Consider the following 15,645-nt stretch of genomic DNA (forward strand, 5'->3'; position numbering starts at 1 on the left):
CTTTTGTGGCCCCAAGAGTGTTCAATGTCCTGGATGAACATATTAGTTCTCCAAAACAAAAGCTATTTTCAGGAGGAGTCTACAAGTCTGGATTTTGTCTAAAGGAAGAGACCATTGCAGGAGACTGCTGCGAGATATTGCATAGATTTATATACTATTGAGCGTGTTGTCCAGATGCCCTTTGAAATATATGCATGTTTACGTAATAGTTTTTAATTTTTATTTTTGCCATTATTTAATTGTGTACGTGCTCCCAGATTCCATTATGTTGTATCCCAACTAAACATAGGGCCCTTGGCTTGGCCCCATAGAGTTTGGGGTTTGTTGTTATTGTATTTTTTTGTAATATGCATTTGTATGAATTTTTTTTTTTTTTTTTTAATCTACAAATTCTGGATAGCCAGTGACCGCTTTGTCTTTAAGGTGGGATGAAATTGAACCGGGCACGGGTTATACCATGTTTGTAGATTAATTGAGTAATATTTTTTTTAATGTGTACGGTCAGCGATCTTTAGTTTACGATATAAAGGAAGTTATGGGATGGCGCATCACTTTTTAAATGTTTTTCTGATGTTTCGTTTTTAGATGGACCACAGACTAATATGTAATTAGAAAGATAGATAATTTTTTGATAAGGGAATATAAAGTTTAAGCATTTACAGGTCTTACGAGTTGTTGAATGGCATAAATTGCTAATTTACAGACTGTGTAGTGTAACATTCAGCCTAGCTCAGACCTTTCATATTTTTTAAACTTTTTCATTTTAGGTTGTAATTAAATTTTTTTTTGTATTTTTACATCTAGTAAATACATGAGCTAAGCTGATACGAAGAACCTCGGTCTTTATAACAGTTTTCAAGTACATGAAAGGGGTGCTTTAAATGCCTTTAAATATGATTTTCGTAAAATAAAAGAACTTAAACTGACGATATGTTTAAGATTTTACCAAATTATTTAACCTACTAAGCAACGCTTTCACATTGTTATATTGATAGGCTTTTCAAGGAGATAAAACTATTTATTTAATTATTTAAACATTTCATTTACATCTCCATTTATATTCCTAGGCAGTTCAGATTACTCACCAGTAAAAACATAAAATATGTATTTATACATTTACTACTTAATTAATCTAAGGTATAAATAATTCAATGAAAATTTCTGTAATAAATATGTAAATAACAATAAAATAAATAAATATGAACAGTTTACATACGTATGCATAGTGACGGGCATATTGCCATAATTCAACTTCTTCCTACCAACACATTGTAGGTATATTATGATATTTTCATTATAAAACAAAACATTGATTTACATATATATTTTTACGATAAAAAATTGACTAAATATCCACACAATACTATGAAGAGGGCAGGGGCAAAGAGGGAAGTAAAAAGGGTGGAGAAAAGAAAAACTCAAATATTCAGGAAGTGACATTTCATACACGATTGTAAATAAAGAAGGGGCATTTCTGACGTTAGTGGGTAGATTACTCGTATTTTATAATCGAGAAGCCACTACTGAAAGAGGAGGCAAAACAAATAGAGTGGCTAATTGGTATTGAAAGGGTTACTAGAACGAAGAGATACTAGTTATGCAGGGTGTTTATTAAACCCTGTCACATCCGGAACCACGATGATCAGTATGAGCAAGAAGACATATTTTTTTAGAATGAACAAAATTAAAAAAAATAAAATATCGAAAAAAGAAAATGGTTGTTTACTTCTGCAGGGGCAAAACGAGGTGGGGGAAGGGGGGAGTCTGATATTGCGCCGCGCTCCCCTCACTTTTTCCCTGCAGAAGTAAGCAACCATTTGTTTTTAAAAATATTTTATTAAAAACAAAATTCTTTGTTCTAAATATTTTTTGAAATATGCTCATATGTCTTCTTGCCAATACTGATCATCGTGGTTTAGGATGTGACAGGGTTTTAAGAACACCCTGTATAGGCTGAGAAATATTATAATGCGTAAAAAAAAAAACTTTTCCAACAATCAAACATTATCAGACGTGAAAAAAAGAATAGGCCGCACGACACCTCCAATGTAAATATTTAATCTTAGCTAATATCAAAACGTTTGCATTATTTAATCAAAATGATACGAATTAAAATTAAAGCAAAAATTCTCAGAGTAATTTGATTCAGTCCTAGAGAAATTTGGTTGAAGACAAGACATGGAAACTGCGGAGCCAATTCCGTCTCATGAATTAGGCGAAAGTGATCCGTAAGTAAAATGTGATTGAATCATTATTTATAATGTGAAAAAATTAATAAACAAATGAATGAATATCAAACAAAATATATTTGAAATATTTCAAGGTGAGAGTGACTTAGCTACACGAAGGTAAGATAATTAACTTAACGTTTCGGGGCCCCGACTACAATTGGAAGTTATCATTTACCTTCAATTTTATCTACAAAGTAAAAATCAGTTTTCTGTATGAAAAGCAGAATATGCATACAATGTTTTCTTCCAAACATGTTCAATTATAGGTTACAGACGAAGATACTTTAAATGTTCATGCGAATATTTGATACCCTTATCGGTTTTTCTTTATAGACAGTCGAAGGTAACTCTGTTAACTTCCCATTGTAATTGGGGCCCAGGTGGCCAGTTTAGGGTCTATTCTAGTGTAAAAACCCTTTCTGAAATGAATATTTCATGTGAACCATGTCGGGAATCGAACCCGAGATCTCTTGCATGGAAGGCAAACGCCCTGACCACTACCCCATTAGGCTGAGATTTCTATATACGCTTATCTAAAATTTTCTTCATCTATAACTTAATTTATTTTTTTTAAAGTATTATCATCATCATCATTCCCTTTCCATTCCTAATGGTGCAAAAGGCACTGCACTGTTCCACCAATAGGGAGGAAATCTAGCCCGTCTGCAAGCATTTAAACATACTCAAACATTGTTGAATTAACTACCTGGTAAAAGAAGAAGTATAAAAATTTGAAAATTGTTTTCAAGCGTTGCCTAGTAGGTGATTTGGTTCAGCCGGATGAATTTCACCCACGTGATAAATGTTAAGATCTTTTGAAAACAATTTCCCAATTTTTATACTTTTACTTCACAAAACTCAACAGATGGAAGAGTTGAGGAAATGTGGACGTTCAAACATGGGCAGAATGGTGAATGTTACACAGTGTGTAATGTGGCCACTTAAACCAGCCAACGACAAGTCCTGTAAATGCTTAGACTTCTATATTCCCTTCTCAAAAATGTTTTTCCTCTCTGTTGAAATAGATTTAAATATGAATAACCCCCTAGGGAGGAAATCCAGCCAGTCTGCCAAGCATTTGGAACTTTGCTGAATCTCTCAGACTAATAATGTTTTGCTGATTTACAATTGCCTCACTGCTTACATGCAGTAATATATCTTCATATCCATAAATAAAAAAAAATCATTGGACGCATTTTTTGTTTGTTTATTTATTCATACAAATACATGCACGAGTATATTACAAAAAAAAACAAAAACGTATCCCTAACTCCATGAGGCCAAGAGCCTTGTGTTGAGTTGGGATACAACATAATGGAAAGTGGAAGCATGTACATTATTAAATAATAGCAAAAAAATAAAAATGATAGACAGGCGTCGCGTCGTGGCGCAGTTGGTTAGACGGCCGACTGTGAAACTGGCGTCGCGGGTTCGATTCCCGCCAGTTGTAAGAAAATAATCCAAGAAAGATTTTTCTCTCAATTAGTCTGGGTGTTGTGGGGAATTTTTCACTTCCTCCTTCCATATCCCCTCTTTCCAACCGCTGACAAGCCTCTAAAATAGAGGCTTAGCGGGTTATTCCTTTAATTAAAAAGCATAGATTTCAGACAACACGCTTAATAGTGTATAAATCTATGCAATATCAAGCGCCAGTCTCCTATAATGGTCTCTTCCCTTAAATAAAATCCAAACTTGTACACCTCTCCTGAAAATGGCTTTCGTTTTCTAGAACTGATTATTATTATTCATATTATATTATTATTCTTATTGTTGTTTATTATATAAGTACTGTTAGAGTAATACTTGAGTATTTAATTATAATAGAATCCTTCATCATTTTAACGGTATTACTTTGATATTAATTTTTTTAAATAATCCCATTTCGCCTGTTTATCTGAGAGGGCTCATCCAACCTCTTTCACAACATGGACTATCTCTTCGTTCTAGTAACGAGAGAACCCTTTTATTACCCTATTATTATTATTGACCACATGACCGAGTATCGCACGCAACTATACTGGCTCAGTATCAGGCATAGAAGAAACATTCGCATTCTATCACTTCTTCCCAATATTTTAAATAATCCCACTTCACCTGTTTGTCTGAGAGAGCTCATCCAACCTCTTTCACAACATGGACTATCTCTTCGTTCTAGTAACGAGAGAACCCTTTTAATACCCTGTCATCGCTCTTATTTGTTTGCCTCCTCTTTCACAGTAGTAGCTGCTCGATTGTGGAATAATCTACCCACTAATGTTAGAGACGCCCCTTCTTCATTTACATTTAAGTCAAGATTGAAATGACACTATCTAAATATTTAAATTGTTCCTTTATTCTTCTTCTTTCCTTCCCATCCCCTCTCCTCTCTTCATAGTATAGTGTTAATTTTTATATCTATATATTTATTTTTGGTATTCTTTGCTTTTAATTTTTGTATAAAATTGTAAGATTTAATATGTCCATGTATTTATAATTTTCTCACTAAACTGTAAACTGTACGGTTTGGGTAGGTAGGAAGAAATTGCCTTAAGACAACGCCCGCCCTTATATGTATATATATTGTATATGTATATAAAGTATCAAATAAATAAATAAATAAAATATTGCGCAATACTATATTAACAATCCTGCCAGCCAGTCCGTCTACCACGTGACCGGTTTTTCTCCTCTTCGCCGCTAGGGGCACTGCCGGCGCGATAGCTAGTACCGCGTGATCCGTAATATAAGCGTTCACAGCGCTTCAAAACGATAGTCATAGTTCGGCCATCCTGACTTTTCTGCGTCCCTGCAGGAGTAGGCGACTGTTGTTCTGGTGTAACAGGTTCCCTCGTAAGTCGCCTTTGCTGGTTTCTTCAGCCTTCAGTTATGGTTATGGAAACTTAATTAAACAAACTCTCAAAAGCCCCGAAGGCAAATATTATGGAATTGTGCCGGGAGGCTTAAATTGTTCCCCGAAGGCAAAGAGGAGAAGAATTGGTCACGTGGTAGACGGACTGGCCGGCAGGATTGTTTATATAGTATTGCACAATATCAAAGTAATACCGTTAAAATGCTGAAGGTTTCATTAATAATTAAATACTTAAGTATTAATCTAGCAGTACTAAAATATAAACTTATCATATCTTCCATAAAATTATTTAATTGTAATTTTATACCTGTCATGTAAAAGCTCTCTGGGCGTATACAAATAATAAATAAATGTTACTGCATCTAAAGCGTAAGACACCGTACCTTACGTGTAACAAAAATGATCAAGGCACGTTGCAATTGGAATTCCAATGTATCACTAAAGCGCATATACGGTGGCTGACAATTTTGATAAATACATATTTGAACATTGTTTTTTCGTCACTCTTTCGCAAATGCTTGTATTGTTTGGTACTGTGCGAAAAAGAAAACTTCACGTCGGACTTATTATGCCTAACTAAAATCTTTAAAAAATACGTTTCGCTGTCCCGTTTTCCACACCTTAAAATGAACCGATTTTGTTTTTTTTTTTGAAAAATATCAGAATTAAATTTTCTGTTTCGGTATATTTTGAGTTTTTCAAAAATAGTAATGAGGGTATTAAAAGCAAGCTTGAAATCTCCACCAAAAACGAAAAATTAGTTATTGATGCCAAAATAAAATATATATAAAAACGTATCTACTTAAATAATAGCGTAATTTAAAACCGTCTCTAAATCTTGCGGAAACAGATTTAAATTATACTACTTACTTGATACCGTAAACTTAGCAGTCTCCATTTATTTATACTTTTACGTTGTTTGTATTCTTTTTTTATACAGAATAATGTTCCCTCACTGGGGTGTGTCCCGTGCCGAGGGAAACATTTTACAAAATGTGAAACATGCCTAAGATTAGCTATTTAACAAAGTTAACATAATAATAACAGTAAAAAAAACCTAATTAATCCAATTAACCTAATTATTATCAACATAATAAACAATAAACAACAAACAACTAAAATAATCATAAAAAACATAACCAATTTATATAGACCAATATAACAAATTTCATAAACAGTACACACATTTTACCTATTTGGCTTGATCCACTTATCGATCCGTGCGCAACCCACCTCCACTATCCATTTCTTAATAGCAATTTATATTGTGAGAACTTTCTAATTGTCTTTATGGATAATGGAAGTAGATTGTACACTTAAACCGAGTAGTAGGCCAATCCTCTTTGACCGAAGGTTGTATTTATTTTTTTATTTTTTTGCAGCATCAGGGTGGAGTATCTAGTAACTCTGGTGTTTGTAACGGAAGGTAGAGAATAATGTTTACGTGCGTATAGCAACAAAGCTTTTACATAAAGTTGTTTTATAGATTTTACATTAAGATTTTCAAATATACCGAGGAAGCTAGTTCTGATTGGGACTCTTAAGATAATTTTTATTAAAGCTTTTTGTGCAATTATTATTTACTTGATCAGTGTGTCATTTGCACCCCATTCAATTATCCCATATTCCAAAACTGATTGAGTTATTGCGTAATATAATTTTACAAGTTCTTTTAGGCTAATTATATTTTTTATAGGTTTAAATACGTAAATTTGCTTTTTCAATTTATTTTCAATATGATCAATTTGATTAGTCCATCATTGATTTGGTGAAACATAATTAGAAATCTCATAATTCTTTTTTCAACGTGTTTTCCAAATGTCTCAGTTACTCCTTCAACGGAGATTTCTAAGTAGGCTTTAATACCCTCGGTTATCATATTTGTGTATCGTACGTCCAAAGACAGCAGGAAAAACTAGCCCCTTTAAAGGTTTTTGGATGGTTCAACAATTTATCAAAAAACTAAACAACGGAAGCCAATGGTAAATATCTACATTGAGTTAAAATTGGACTAGTGCCATAGTTCAGGGAGAAAATACGGGAATGCATTTGTAAAAAAAAAGTGAGACCGCGTTTTCTCTTAAAAATCACATCAGTTTAACGATGTCTCAAAAGCGATAAAACAGAGAATTGGTCAACCAAACTAAGTGGATTAAAGTATCACTCTGTCATAAATTAATTTCTAAGTAGTGTATTTTTCTATTATATATTTTGTTTTCTTGTTATTTTAATTAAAATTACAGATTAAATGGTGGAAAAGAGAAAGCGAAGGAACCCTTTTGGGCAAATATTACCTTAGAACCAATGTGGTTGGGGCTATTTATATCAGCGGGGTTTGATGTGGTAGTTTTTAAAAATCTGTACATTGAAAGAGCGTGCAATATTGATTTGGGATACCCGAAAAATGTTTGTTATGTTGAAGGACCTCTTGATTCCTTTATTGAAGTAAGTAAAACTCTTAATCCTTTAACTTTTACCACAACAGGTCTAGAAACATGAAGTATGGTGATCTAGTGCCAGTCATCATCATCATATTTATTCGTCATATAGTTTAAACCGTAGCGCGTCGTCGCTTTATTTCACTATAATTAAGTGAATATATATTATTGGATGGCAGACCCTACTATTTTTAAATATACATTTTTTCAAAGTTTCTATTTAAAATCATTTAAACTGTACATTTGTTTGTATTCGAAATAAATAAAATAAAATATTAACGCAAGTTAGCCATACAAGCAAACTAAAACCAGTTCTTAATCAGACTTAATAAAAATCCAACCACCGTCAAGTGTAGCTACTGTGTACAAAAAGAGTTTTAAATCAAAATAAAATATACCGTTGATCCACTGATATATGGATTTTTCCAGGTCGAAGCCCAAAAGGTGATTTCGTCCATATCTGTTACCACGTCTCTGATATCTGGAGTAATAACTTGTCTTCTGGTCATATTCCTGGGATCGTGGAGTGACGCAAGTGGACGAAGGAAGCCCCTCATGTTAATATCAGTGGGAGGTGGTGTCGTGTCTTCGTTGAGTACTCTAGTAGCCCTCCAACTCCAAGAACTGTCCACTGTATGGGTAATTTTCCTCAGAGTTATACCTCTCGCCTTTGGGGGCTTCGCACTGCTAGGATTGTCAGCGTTCAGCTATTTGGGAGATGTGAGTTTTTGTAAAAAATAATCTAATTATGTTATTATATTATTGTGTACACTATCCAACCAAATTATTATAAACATTTGATAATTGGTATTAACCAATGACATATAATTAAACAGACACGTAACTAGCTCGAAGAAAACAGAACTTTAAATCATGGGTAATTGCGATCCCTACCTTCGTTCAACAACGGGCATTTATCATGATTAGACGTGATCCAACGCAGAAATATGTCAAAGTGTGTGACAAAATGTGTTTTAATTGCACCTCAATTAAAAAAAACCAAACAGATGTATTGTTTTATTCGTAAATAAAATAAAATTATGAAATAAGCTATATTTTGAAACAAATTTTTCAAAATTTTGAGATCTGCCAGCTAGTGTGGTTTTTATGGGAACGAGTTGCACAGAAAACAATTCTGAACCAAGAAAATATGTATATCTCTTTCTCACATTAATGACTGCATATGTATCGTGATTTGCCATCACTTTTTAAAAAAGTGTTCAGGGCAACGCAATTGCTATATCTAAGATCCTAGCTAGTACAAAAGTAACGTGTCTATTGATTGTATCTCATTGATTTTACTTATATAAATACAAATAAATTATTTGTATAAAAGAGGTCCAAGAATGGAACCCTGCGATACACCCGAAATCACAAATACTTTCCCGATTTCATTCGTTGAGCATATTCAGATTCATGTAAAATAAGTATAACGCTGAATTTCACGCCACACGTGGTTTTATCAAACTTAATTAGAGTTTATTTTTACTTTTAGTTTTTCTGAATATCCGATGTGTATCATTTGTGTTGTTAATTGATAAATTTATTTATTATGGAAATCACACGGTTTTTAACAAACTCAAGCTACAAGAAAAGAATTTTAAAAGGTAAAACCACTTACAGATTTTACATTAATTAAATATGAATACAGAAAGAGATGGGAAAAAATTAATACTAAAAAAATAAATATTATAAAAGTTAATTAAAAAGTACATAAAAGGGAGAAGACAGGGTATAGTTTCAACTCTACATCCCGCCCCCCTCTCTCTGTTTTCATGAACATGCGTATTTGGTTACTTGAAATTCAGAACCAACAATAATTCATTAGATACATGTAAAAGGAAAAGTTAAAAGTTAAGAAGGAGATAATTTATCAACATAAATAAATAATATTTTCAGGCGTTGCCTAGTATGCAGGTGAAATAATTCAATTAGATGAAACTCACTCGCATAAATAAAGGTTTCAGCTTCACAAACATCAACAGATAAAAGAATTGAAGGAATAAAGATGTTCAAATATGGGCAGAATAGTGAATGTTGCACAGTGTGTAAAGTGGCCACTTAAACCAGCCATTGATAGGTCATAAGCCCTGTAGATGCCTAGACTTCTATATTACCTTCTCTTAAATGTTCTTCATCTCTGTTGTTGTTTTTTTAAATATTTTATTTAAAAAAAACATATATTGTTCTAAATATTTTTTTTAATATGCTATTAAGTCTTCTTGCCAATACTGATCATCGTGGTTTCGGATGTGACAGGGTTTAAAGAACACCCTGTGGATGTATCTCACGAAGGACCTTTGAAAACTGAACAAATTTTATTCAATACATACTAGCTTTTACACGCCCGTAGCTTCGCTACAGTTGTATTAGAGAGAAATTAGTTTAGCTGTGTAACAATAAAAATTTTCCCGATGGAATTAGATGTTTTTTCAGGATAAAAAGTAGCCTGTATCGATTGCCGATCCTCCAACTATCGCTATGCAGAAAATACAACGATCCTTTAGTCTATGGCGCCGTAGTATCGTTATTCTGTTTTAATATTAAATAATATTTTCACTAATAATTTTTCCGAGGGAGTGATGTTTTTTTTATATAAAGTAGTATGAGACTCTTCTTGGCATTCCGGCTATGCCTGTGCAAAATATCGCGTCGATCGGTCGCTCCGTTGCGACGTGAAATAATCACAAACAAGCAGACAAACACGCTTTTGCATTTATGATATTAGTATGGATTATCATCATCATGTATGTTTTTATTAAGTGATTTTTAAAACGGTTGAGAAACTTTATCGTAATCGTTTGGTAATGCGCATTTAATTATCGTAGTGGTAAATTGTGCTTCTTTTTTGTCATTTCATTTCTGTCATATTAGCATAGTAAGGCTTCTATAAAATAAAATAATTATATATAAGTCAAAATCTGCTATTTATAAAATCTTCTAAAGCTAGGGTTTCCTAGGACAGCGGTGCCCGTATCTTAGCGGCCGTAGTGAACGATAATGCGGTAGACAGCCGTCGTAACGATGATTAGAGAGTGGTTTCCTAAGAAAACAGTGTTATCAACAACGTTTTTCTAGGAAACCACTCTCTAATCACCGTTACGACGGCTGTCCAGCGCATCACCGTTCACTACGGCCGTTAAGATACGGGCACCGCTGTCCTAGGAAACCCTAGCTTAAGAGCTACTTTGGTTTTTATGCCCCAATGTCCAGAATGTGTAGATTAGTCAATTCATCACACGACTTGGAATTTTTTGGGATAGATCTTCCGGCTTTTCGTAGATCTCTGTATTGTATACAATTATTGTTTTGCCCTTGTTTGTCTTTGCTAAATAGTTTTATGTTCTTTTTGTTCAGTTTCTTGCATTTTTGTTTCTTGATGTAACTGTTGTAATTGGCTTAGGCCGTATATATAATAAATACTAATAAATTAATCCGTTACAGCACATTTCTCCGTTCTATTCACAGAAGGGAGTCTATCAGAGAACTTTAAAAGTTAGTTCACCGCCTCGTCGCTAGAGAGTGCTAGTGCATATTTTTCATGAAATTACTACAAACACGACGTGTCTGCTCAGTTATCAGATATTATTTAAATTGATTGGAAAACAATATAAAGGAGGAGTTTTTATTAATATTTGACAACAGAGATGAAGGACAGAACATGAAAAACACACAGTATAGTCATTTGCAGGGCTTATGACCAGTCATTGGTTAGTTTAAGTGGTCACATTATGAAATGTGTAACATTCACCATGCTGCGTATGTTAGAGTTTGAACATCGATATTCCTTCAATTGTTCCATCTGCTGATATTTGCGAAGTAAAAGAGCTGAAACCTGTATTGATGCGAGTGAGATTCTGACTGAATATAAGGTAACACCTTTACCACCACCCATACTTAAAACAACATAAAATAAAAAATGAAAATTGTTTTCTCAACTAAACCACTATTTAAACTGATTATTGCTATACTTGTATATCAAATGGTTCGGAATTTCTTGCAAAACATTACCGATAAACTAATTTGGTGATTTTTGACAAAAAGCTGCCTTTTTGCTTAGTAGTATACCAACCTTATAGTATTAATACGCTACTGGCTAACAGAGTCGTCCACATGAACAAAAAACATTATATGATTGTCAACCACGAAATTTACTACAATTTACACCAGTACAATACATACCGTAAGTACTCAGGTCAAGAATTATAAGCGCAAACCGAAACCGTCCGTTACATGTTTGTTAAACTAAAAGCCGAACCAAAAATTTGAAACTCTTTTGTTCTATGCAATAGAGCGAAAGGGCTTCTGTAGCGAATTATTACTCTGAGATACCGACGGTATGATGTTTATTTATTTTCAATTGTTTTGTGTAATTTCATTTTATAATTCACTTACGTAATAACAGGTGACAATTTAAATATTACCTGTATAAATTGTCACCTATTTGTGGTTCTTCTGTGTGTTTCATTACTTCAATTTAATAACTATTCGATTTAATAAATATTTATTCCAGATTTGTTACAAAACCCTTCGGAACCCAACAGTAGTAATGGGACGCAATGGAGCAGCGATGTACATATCCATGGTGTTGGGTTCATACTTAGCTCCTATATTGTACAGAAAAATAGGCTTTTCGGGAATAACCGCACTGTCCTTTTCATTACAGGTTAGTTTTTTATGGATTTAAATAATATGATAAAACATGCAAAAAAATATTATACGAAACGAGAAAATATACAAGAATAAATACAAAAATCACAAAAAGCCTCTTTTTGTGGCTTTTTGGTGGAGATTTACCTCCAAAATTTAATTCTTCTGTTACGAAGTGGAAAAGATACCTCGTCCGTAGGAGAATAATTTAGGGTGTGGACTGTATGATTAGGGGCAGGAAGGTTGCGCAACTCCATTAACCTGCTGATGATGAGGCGTGACGTGATGCTGGAACCTGGTGGAGAAGCTGACCGTCTCGCGACGCGACGCTGGCACGGCTCGTGTAAAGATGGCGGCCTGAGTAGACGCCGGCACGGCTCGTGAAAGCACTTCACTCGTAGAATGTTAATTTTGTACTGAAAATTTCTTGTATTTGACCAGCGCTCACACTCATGATTATTGTTACATGAAGATGCGCTAGAAAAAAGGGAAAGATGGATTGGTAGATATAAAGGTTCTTGAGAGTTAGTCACTTCTTGAATAAAATATTTATTTGATGACATTATTTTTGGTACGTGTACTTGTACAAATCTGGATTCCAGCCAATGACAGGTCATGAGCCCTGTAAACGCTCGAATATCCATAATCCTGAATTTGAAAAAAATTCTACCTCATCTCTGTAGGGATATAAATAAAAATATTTGTTTGATATTTATTATTTATTTATTAATTTACAATTTTCCTACCTATTTCTGCTTTAACATTAAAAATTATGTTCTCTGACGGGGTGGGGTGTCTCTCGTGCCGAGGGAAACATGTTAAATTATAATCAAAATTTAAGTAAGACAACTCTTTGGAAGTAATTAGTCAAGTCTTTTTATCATGTATTGCTTTATTTAAACATTTTAATGTGTTACATTCACCATTCTGCATTATATATTATCATCCGTACTTCTTAAATTTTTCAAGTCTGTCATGATGACCTGTCATTTGCTGGCTGGGGGTGTTTTTCGGGATATTTAATTTAGTTTTTTTGGAATTAACCTTACTTATGAACTGGTAGATCGACGTGTCTACATAAAAAATGTATATTTTTTTGTGTTCGATATTTTTTTCAGGTGTTTTCTCTATTGTACGTGTATATAGTAGTCAATGATGTTAGTGTGAAAGATACATTTCCCAATATTTTGGATTTGTCACTTCCAATTAACGCCTTTAAGTGTTTATTCAAGAAAAGAGATGGATATAAAAGGCAAATTATTATGATAATGATTCTTATTCCGGCAACGAACACGTTAATTGGAACAAGTAAGTGAATAATTCATTATAGATATCTTGTCACTTATGCCTTGGTGTAGGCACCTAGAGAAAGGCCTAACATGTTGCCAATGGAGACTGAGTGATACTGGTCTATGAACCAATATTTAAAAAAAAGTTCTTAAGTTTGAAACTTGGAGTTGGTATTTTTTATTAAAAACCTTAAATTTGTTAAAATTAAACGATTTGAGAAAAATTAAAGACTTATTAAACTTATTTAAAATTGAGAATTCAAAATGGGATTGCCCAGAACTGTTATCTCTCATCAACTTCAGGATACCTGGAAAAATTACTAGACAGATACCACCGTTTTACAGAAACAATTCACGGACAGTGTACACTTGTAATGATGTATTAAATAGACTCCAGGAACTCGGCAATAGTTATTCCACGTATCGGATATATTTAGTGTAGGCTTTTGTTCTTATAGATCAATAAAAAAATATAGGTAAATATCTACGCGTCCTACACAGCCTGAATAATATTTGTAATTACAGATGAAGTCGCAATCCGATATCTATATTTAAGAAATACTTTTAAATGGTCTGAATTGGAATATGGAACTCTTCTGGCAGTCCGCCTCTCTATAAATGCAGTTGGTGAGTTTTGGTTTTTATTTATTTAGAATACAAACAGACGTACAGGTTAAATGTTTATACAGAGAGCCTTTAAAAAAAAGGATATAAAAATAGTACGGCCTACCATCATCTTCTTTAGTCTTTATCTCTCCACTGCTGGATAAAGACCTCTTTCAAACGTATCTATTCTTTCCTATCACCCGCTTTCATCATCCATGTTTTACCGGCAATTGAGGCAATGTCATTGACCTATCTTTTCTGTGGCCTTCCAATACTTCTTTTGTTTGCCCATGGTCTCCATTTTATTATTCTGGGTGTCCGCCTGCCATCATTTTGCCTCGTCAAGTCTCCTGCCCACTGCCATTTCAATTTCGCTGCACGATCCATGTTATCCATGACTCCGGTTCAGCACCTTATTTCTTCATTTCTTACTCTGTCTCTTAAACATATACCGAGCATCTGTCTTTTCATGCATCGTTGGGTGCATTTAAATTTTTGACGACTTTTTTGTGTTAGACATGGTTTCTGGCAATTGAAACAATATAAATTAAAATAAGAGAAATAGGAACAAAACAAAGAGATAGTGATAAGGAGCGGTGGATGATCTATCCATGAAATCAACTCAAACGACGTAACTAGGTGATATTTTATATTTTGTAGCTATATTATCCATTAATTTAACGCATAACTTTTAAAAAGTTTGTTATTCAGTCAGTGTTAGGTATTTTCATGACGATCGAAATGTCAAAATTGTCAACTGGCCGATTCGTTCTATAAATAAATAATGCCAAAAACGGCCGCGTCGAGCGCTACATGTGTTGCGAGTCATATGTCATTATCTCAAAGAAAAATAGCCCTTAAAAAATAATGTTTGAAACACTGTTTTCCAAATCGTGAATCTTCATATAATTCGTCTAATCTGCAAGATTACTCTAGGAAAAAATTCCCGCTACTGGGTTTAATATGTTTAAAACATAGTACACTTATTTGAATGAAGAAATAAGCTGTAGTAATTGGCTAGTTCCTTGGCTCAGTGCTGGCGCTGGGTGCGCTTTATTAATAGTTTTATTTATATTTGGAGAAATATACAAATGATGGCAATGATTTATAAGAAACATGAATTATTTGTTTATTTTTGTGTAAATAAAGTCACTGTAAAATAATATTTCGCATAGTCAAATATAATGGTAAGCTGCGCATAATCGCTTTTATACACGATTTGCCCCTATAGTATAGAGTACATTTTTGGTTGTTTTGTTTTATTTTTTTAAATAAAATTATGAGATTCTGCATAATTACCTAGAATATGTCCATGTACTTGCAATTTTCACAAACTGAAAGGTTTGGGTACGTAGGAAGAAATTTCCTTAATGCAATATGCCCGCCATTATATGTATGTAAATTGTATATGTACATAAAGTGTTCAATAAATAAATCAATATCCTCTGTTATTCTGAATCAAGCTTGTTATTTTTGTACAAGATTGATAACGTAAACATTTACACATATGTATTCTATTTACGATCCCTAGTTGAAGCATATGGTGTCCTCAAACAGCCTTATCTCTCTCGGTCAGGTGTCAA

General features: G+C 33.5%; 1 protein-coding gene across 1 annotated transcript; it reads left to right on the forward strand.

Annotated features, from left to right (window-relative positions):
- Positions 1–2,148: 2,148 nt before the first annotated feature.
- On the forward strand, positions 2,149–14,083 carry LOC148273382 (proton-coupled folate transporter-like; the record flags this gene model as incomplete). The annotated part of the gene is made up of 6 exons (XM_088238779.1): positions 2,149–2,228; positions 7,323–7,524; positions 7,947–8,237; positions 12,031–12,183; positions 13,286–13,475; positions 13,982–14,083. Coding segments are annotated over exons 1-6 (988 nt in total), but the record flags the coding sequence as incomplete, so codon positions are not given.
- Between the last annotated feature and the right edge of the window lie 1,562 nt (positions 14,084–15,645).

This window comes from Micrasema longulum, unplaced genomic scaffold, assembly GCF_059751315.1.
Source record: "Micrasema longulum isolate JH-2025_06_02 unplaced genomic scaffold, ASM5975131v1 h1tg001969l, whole genome shotgun sequence".
NCBI lineage: Eukaryota > Metazoa > Arthropoda > Insecta > Trichoptera > Brachycentridae > Micrasema > Micrasema longulum.